Source organism: Chelonoidis abingdonii, chromosome 12, assembly GCF_003597395.2.
Source record: "Chelonoidis abingdonii isolate Lonesome George chromosome 12, CheloAbing_2.0, whole genome shotgun sequence".
Taxonomy (NCBI): Eukaryota; Metazoa; Chordata; order Testudines; family Testudinidae; genus Chelonoidis; species Chelonoidis abingdonii.
The window spans coordinates 1,676,067-1,683,410 of record NC_133780.1 but is presented as its reverse complement, the minus strand read 5'-3'; the positions used below and the strand labels follow the sequence as shown (position 1 = coordinate 1,683,410).

Sequence of the window (7,344 nt, the reverse complement as noted above, 5' to 3'; positions counted from 1 at the left end):
AGGGTTTCACTTGAATGCTGATTCACCACAATTTACTTTAGCTTCCCCTTCAGGCTCTAATCCGTTTCTAGCAACCGAGGAACTTCCTGCCCATCTCTCAGCCCACAGGACGTGTGGAGCTAATCCCAGCCGCTGGCTTCCCATACATCTGAGTCAGACCTTTCAAACTCTGAGCTACGGTTGTGGCCTCCTGGCCTCCCCTCCACTTCTCCTCTCCTGGAACCTCAGGTTGTTACAGGCACAGTTGAAGTGTTCACAAATCAATCAATTCCTCTCTAGTTATGAAACAAATACACTTCCCCTTTGAAAAATATGGAGACCAAACTCACTTGAGAAACGCACCAGAAACTGATGAACTTCTGAGCCTGAATTTTGAGACTTTTTTATGCTACCCACTAAGCTGCTTCCCTTTTTGCCTAAATGTGAGAAACAACGTGCAATAACTTGCAGGTCAAAATCCTGAGTGGATGATGCTGATACCAGAGAAATTCCTCAGACTCCTTTTTGTATCCCTGGCTTCCATTTTAAGTTAGCAAGAGTCACTCCTCTATTTGAAGCTGCGGGTCACACAGCTCTAAAAATAGAATTGGCTGGAAAACCAAAGTAGAGGAAAGGTCAGCAGATCGTAACGCTGAGGTAAACAATTGTGGCAGACTGAAAACAGAACGGACCGTTTGGAACGTGGGCAGTTGTCATGCGTGTGACGTTATGAGTATAATATAATATCTCATTGAAAGGTGACAGGGCCAGAAAGAGTCAATTAACTCATCTCACCGACTGACCTGACCCATGGGTGAACCTTAAGGACTGGTTAGTAAGATATGTAAAAGAATAGAGCTTTGAAATGCAAGTCTGCATTGTCAGAGGTGGAAGGGGAGGTGTTTGCTCAGGGCTTGGGATGTAAGTAAACAAGTCTTGTCTATTGCTATAGTTTTAATTCAAAGATCAAAACAGGAATATTAGCATTTAAGATGATACTTGAGTGAAATAGGATTATTGTCCATGTGTCTCCCTGAAGGTTGTGGTAACCTGTATCTGAACTGTTTAATGGATAAATTACTCTGTGCTAATTGCCAGGATCTTTGGGAGAAGGCGTTAAGCCTATTGTTTTCTCAGGCCAAAAGGCTGCTGGAAATGTATAAAAGCCTGGGACACGATCCTGCTTCATCTCAGATCTGCTTTGGGTTTCAAGAGGGGGAAACCTTAAGCCACAAGGATTGAGATCCCCAGTCATTCACTGGAGTCACCCTGAATCTGAAAATTGGACTATAACCTATGGACTATTTCTAAAAGGACTTTTGGCTACTACAAGCTCACCTCTACTATGTATCTGAACTTCAAAAATGGAATTCAAATCTGTCTGTATATTCTTTTAACCAACATGCTCTCTCTTTTCTTTTCTAATAAATTATAGCTTAGTTAATATGAATTGGCTGTAGCGTGTATTGTGGGTAAGATCTAAGTTATAATTGGACCTGGGTATGTGGCTGATCCTTTGGGATTGGAAGAACCTTTTCTTTTATATGATGAAGTAAGATTTTCAGGAATCATCAACATATGTTTGACAGGTGTGTCTGGACGGAGGCCTGAGGCTGGGCACTTTAAGGGAACTGCGTGGTTTAAACTTCTAAGTAACCAGTAAGGTGCTATAGAAGCTGTTCTGTGCTGGTTGGTAAATCTAAGTAGTGGAATAACCACCAGTGTTTGGGATTTGTCTGCCCCGTTTTGTTTGCAGTTCACCCTGATTAAGTGACCTCAGCTGGCTCCTACGGGCAGCACTGTCACAGTGGCGTAGTCGGCAGGATCCACAGAACCAGGTTAATTAAGCTTTGGGTCAGAACCCCACGCTATCCAGATCTGAAATTTGGGATTGAGAGTTTGGTTGGTTAAAGATCAGCGACCATGAGCCAGAATCTGCAAGCCCTGATGGACAGCCTGCAGTTTGAATATGAGCAAAAACTGGCAGAAATTCGAATGAAGGAGAAGCAAGCCTTGGCCCAGCTGGAGGAAGAGGCTGCTGAAAGAAAGAGAAAAGCTGCTGAGAGAGAAAAAGAAGCTGCTAAGAGAGAAGAAAAAGCACATAAGGAGCTGCTGGCTGCTGAGGAGAAAACTCGACAAATGCAACAAGAAACTGCCAGACTTCGGCTCCAAGTCAAAAAAGCAAGGGAAGAACAGCAGAAACTGTATCCTCTTGACAATCCAGTTTATAACTATGTTGATCTGTGGTATTACTCTGGGCTGTTTTCTGTGTTTTACCAGTTTTGCTATGGCCAGGGAGAGAGGAAGTCTAACCTGGTGGGTAATAGCTGTTTGTCTGTGCAAGAAAGCAGTGTGTCTGTGAGTGGAGTTTCTGAATGTCTGTCTAATGTCTCAGAAGTAAATCCGGAGTCAGATCAAGAGCAGAAAGATCTCATTGGTGAGGAAAATGTTTCTCAGGAGCAGATTAAAGTAAATGGTCAGGTGGAAGNGGCACAGGGGGGACTGCGGGGGAGGCAGAGGGAACAGGGCCCACACTCCTGTCCCCGATCCCAGCCCGGCACCCCCTGTTTTACAGAGCAGAGCAGGCCCTGGGGCCCCGGCCTGGCCGTGGGGATCACGCTGGGGGTTCTGGCCGTAGCTGCCGTGGCCGTGGTGCTGTGGCGGAGCAGACACAGGTGAGTCCTCCCCTCTCTGGGGTGGGGGGGCCGTTGCACCCCCTAACCCATCCCCTCTGCTCTCTCCTTGCAGGGGCTGTCAGGACATCAGACCAGGGGAGTCCAGGCCCTGAGGGGGCAGCGCCGGCCCAGGCGTGGGGTTCGGCCCCTCCCTGGGGACATGGACCTTGGGGCTGGATCTGTGCCTGGCTCCAGAACTCAGGGCCCAAGGACAGGACTGGATCAAAGCACGGGGAGATCAGGGCCCTGTTTGGGGGGTGGGATTCTCCTCCCTCTGGGACATTCAGGGACACTTGGGGGACTGTGGAATCGCTGGATTCCAGGATCTGCAGGGAGCCGGCACTGGCCTCTTCCATTCAATAAGCCCTTCGGGGAGGGGCTGCCCAGTGGACCCCACCGGGGGCTGTAGGAGCCAGGGTCTGGCTGCAGGGGTCAGACACGTACACAAAGGGGGTGGGTGCGGGTGGGGGCGTGGGAACCAGGAGGGTCCTGGCAGGGTGTTCAGGCTGAGCTGAGGTGCCCAGAAAGCAAGTGAGTTGCCCATGGGACATAGGCCCAGTAACCTGCACAGAGCCCTGCCAACACTACGGCCTTTGGGGCGCTGGGGAGGCCGCTCCAAGCTGCTGGCTGGGCTGAGCTGAGAGCTCCTGGGGGCAGGGACCCTTCAGAGCTGGGTGTGAGGGACCCGTGACGGGGTTTTACCTCTCAGGGATTGAAATGAAACGGTTCGTGAATGGGCAGGAGCAGATGGCTGAGGTGGTGTCCACAGAGCTGCTCCACAACGGAGACTGAACCTTCCAGATCCTGCTGGTGCTGGCGATGACCCCCTGGTGCAGGGACGTCTACACCTGCCAGGTGGAGCACAGCAGCCCACGGGGCCCCCTCACCGTGCAGTGGGGTAAGAGCCTCTGAGTCTGGGGCAACCCCTGAGCCCGCTGGGGCACCCCTAGCCCTGTGGAGCCCCCTCAGGGGATGGGCCTGGCTCAGATCCCCATCCCCACCCTGGGGGAGAGAGCAGGGACGTGACAAAGGGAAGGAGAAGCTGGGCTGAGCCCGAAACACCCGTGCTCTTGTTTTCACAGAAGCACCGACTGACTCTGCCAGGGGCAAGATGCTGGCTGGGGTCGGGGGCTTCCTGCTGGAGTTGCTCTTCATGGTTCTGGGATTGCTCGTCTGCCTGAGGAATAAGAAAGGTGAATGGCCCAGGGATGGGGCCGGCAGCCCCAGGATATGAGCCCCCAGTGGGGCCATGACCCAGTGGCACTGAAGGGTTTCACTTGAATGCTGATTCACCACAATTTACTTTAGCTTCCCCTTCAGGCTCTAATCCGTTTCTAGCAACCGAGGAACTTCCTGCCCATCACTCAGCCCACAGGACGTGTGGAGCTAATCCCAGCCGCTGGCTTCCCATACATCTGAGTCAGACCTTTCAAACTCTGAGCTACGGTTGTGGCCTCCTGGCCTCCCCTCCACTTCTCCTCTCCTGGAACCTCAGGTTGTTACAGGCACAGTTGAAGTGTTCACAAATCAATCAATTCCTCTCTAGTTATGAAACAAATACACTTCCCCTTTGAAAAATATGGAGACCAAACTCACTTGAGAAACACAGCAGATGATGAACTTCTGAGCCTGAATTTTGAGATTTTTTTATGCTGCCCTCTAAGCTGCTTCCCTTTTTGCCTAAACATGAGAAACAACGTGCAATAACTTGCAGGTCAAAATCCTGAGTGGATGATGCTGATACCAGAGAAATTCCCCAGACTCCATTTTGTATCCCTGGCTTCCATTTTAAGTTAGCAAGAGTCACTCCTCTATTTGAAGCTGCGGGTCACACAGCTCTAAAAATAGAATTGGCGGGAAAACCAAAGTAGGGAAAAGGTCAGCAGATCCTAACGCTGAGGTAAAATTAGATCAGACCGTTTGGAATGTGGCCAGTTGTCATGTGCAAGAGAGTCCAGACGGGTCGGTCTAAAAGCCAGTGTGTCAGCAGACAGCCACAGGGTAGGTGGAGAGCGAGTGGTCAGTGAGGACAAGGAGAGAAAAGTAGAGAGGAACTTCCCTGAGCCATCCATGCGTCCGATAGCCGAATGGAGAGCTGACGGAGCAGCCGGAGAGTGTCCTGTCCTGTCCTGTCCTGTCCAGCAGCAGAGGGAGAAGAAGCAGAAACCCAAGGAGAATGCAGCAGGGGCGAGAGCAAGCACAGGAGAAACAAGCATCAAGGGACTCAATTGGCCGTAGCTCCATCCAAGTCAATGGGGCCAGATCCCTGCTGGGATCAGTTGGCCATAGCGCTTCTGACTTCAGTGGAACGGATTTCCAGAAGCTCAGTACCTGGTCCCACTGGGCTCAGTAGAGGCATGGCCACTTGACGCTGGCTGGGATCTGGCCCTGAGGTTTTCCCTTAGCTTATTTTAAAACAGTTCTATCAAGTCAAACATTTCTGGAGAACAAGAGCTTGTGATAAAATGTTATTTCAAACTGTTTTAAATAAAGCATTTTTAATGAAAACTCTTCCTGGGAAATGTGCTTTAGGTGCAAAAAATAGCTTTCAACAGAAAAAATATCTTTGTGAACTATTCTCGTTGACAAAAACAATATAATTTAAAGAAGGAAAATTCTTTGGGAACAATGTTTCTCTTTAGTAAAAATATTTTCAGAAAAAAATCATTGTGGAAAATGATGTCTTTTCCCATGGACCGAAAGTGAGTGTGTGTATATGCATATATGTGTGTGTGTTTACATCTATATATAATAGCTGACACAGTGTGCTCCACCCCAGTGCTAGCTGCATTTATGGGAAATAATTATTTTTCTTGCAAAAAAATGTTATATATATAAAAATACCTGTCAAGCTTCACCCCACTGGTAGTTGCGTTTATGGAACATATTTTCTTTTCCTAATATCAATGTTATTGAAACAAACACATTTGCTCTTGGAAATATATATATATATGTCTTGTGAGTGTATGACACACCTTGCTAAGAGGAATGTTCTAGCAGAAAGAAAGGGGTGAGTTTCTTCAGGTGTCTGACATTTTCCCAATGCAAATGTATTTGTTTTGAAAATACTGTAGGTCCAGACTCGGGGGAGGAGGAGAGATTGAAACAGAGAAGAGGAGATGATAGAAGGCTAGAAAATAAGGCTGTTCACTCTGTGTCAAGCTACATGAGAAAGGGATGTTGGGTGGAATTTAAAGCACTCCCAGTTCAGAAGTGCAGAAAACAGATTTTCCATCAATATTTTAACACTTGCTTTTCTCCTGAATTGAGACAAAAAGGTGAGAAATTGGAAATTTGGGTGGAAAGTAAAATTCTAGGAGGTTAGCCCCCCCCGCCCCTTCTGAGCCAGCCCACTTCTGTCACTGCCTGGATCACACTGGAGGAAGCTCCCCCCTCTTGGCGCGATTGGCTCAGGCTCTCTGCAGACTCAATCGTGGGTCCCACTCAGCCCTGGTTAGAGAGATTTCTTTGCACCTGTGAGAGCTAGAAGCATTTTTGGCAGTGCAAGCTGAGCGCCTGGAGATCGACTCCAGCTCACGAGACGGAAACCGTGGTCAGTTATTTATGCATCGCACATGCTCCCCAACTCCGACACTTCTGTAGCTGATTGTAACTCACCCCGTCCTCCAGCCTCACCTGCTGCCACCTTTGCAAAAGCTGCAGCCATGCAAGATGCTGAATTTCCTGTTTCTCACCACGACACGCGGGTGAACATGAAGACAGAGCCCCGAGCAACTCGGCACTTTTCAGCCCACCACAGAAACTGCAGAAAGTACCAGTAAGGAATGGATCACCCCCATGGGGCTAAGTGCTGTACAGACCCCTTCTCCCGAGAAAGATCAGGGCCCCTGTCATGCAAGGCTCCGCACAGACCTGAACTGAAGGATGGCAAAGGATCTGGACTCCTGGGTTCTCTCCCAGTTCTGGGAGGGGAGTGGGGACTAGTGGGTTAGAGTCAGGGGGGCCTGGGAGTCTTTTTCTGCAAGACCTCGCTTAACCAGAACCTACAATAGAACCCAGGAGTCCTGACTCCCACCCCTCCCCTAGCTCCACTTCTCCTCATTCTCTCCCCACAGCTGCAGATAGATTCACAAGCACCCCTTGTCAAATTTAACACCCAAAGCAGGTCGTGAAACAACCAGGGTCAGTGGACAAAACAACACCCCACAAAAGCAAGGAACTACAGCCCCTCGACACAACGACTCCGTCTGCCCCTCCACTCTCAGACCCTTTCTCGGGAGCCCACCTACCACCCAACACCTTCACTCTGAGTCCCTAGGCGTCATCCCTTCGCTGCCCACCCCTGTCCACAACCAAGCTGTCATCTGAGGCCTAGGATTGCCAATCTGCCACCATTGTCCTGGAGTCTCCAGCAATTCAGGGTTAATCTCTAATTAAGGGTTATGTCATGGGACGAACCTCCAGGAATACGTCCAACCAAAACTGGCCACCCGAGCTGGGGGTGATTGGAACGGCGGTGGGTGGAAGCGATGGCACATTGGCATGTCTCAGCCAGCGGAGATCAGGTCAGCCAAGAAGATATGACTTCCTGGAGGTAAAGGGAGATGGGAGGTGACCAAAAGGGGGGTGACTGAAATGCAGCAGCTGATGGGAAGATTTTACCCACCCGCAGCCACACGTACAATTTGGTGGAGTCGCTTCGGACAGATGACTCAAAATTACCCCAAAT

At 49.6% G+C, this 7,344-nt stretch overlaps 1 protein-coding gene across 1 annotated transcript in view; it reads left to right on the top strand.

Moving 5' to 3' along the window:
* LOC116822855 (antigen-presenting glycoprotein CD1d-like) overlaps positions 1-4,280 on the top strand; it is a 9,436-nt gene extending 5,156 nt beyond the window's left edge. The window contains exons 5-6 of the mRNA XM_075071540.1: positions 2,555-2,654; positions 3,396-4,280. Coding sequence (XP_074927641.1) covers positions 2,555-2,654; positions 3,396-3,477 — 182 coding nt within the window. The 3' untranslated portion in view covers positions 3,478-4,280. The remainder of the gene's footprint in view (positions 1-2,554; positions 2,655-3,395) is intronic.
* The last annotated feature ends 3,064 nt before the right edge of the window (positions 4,281-7,344 follow it).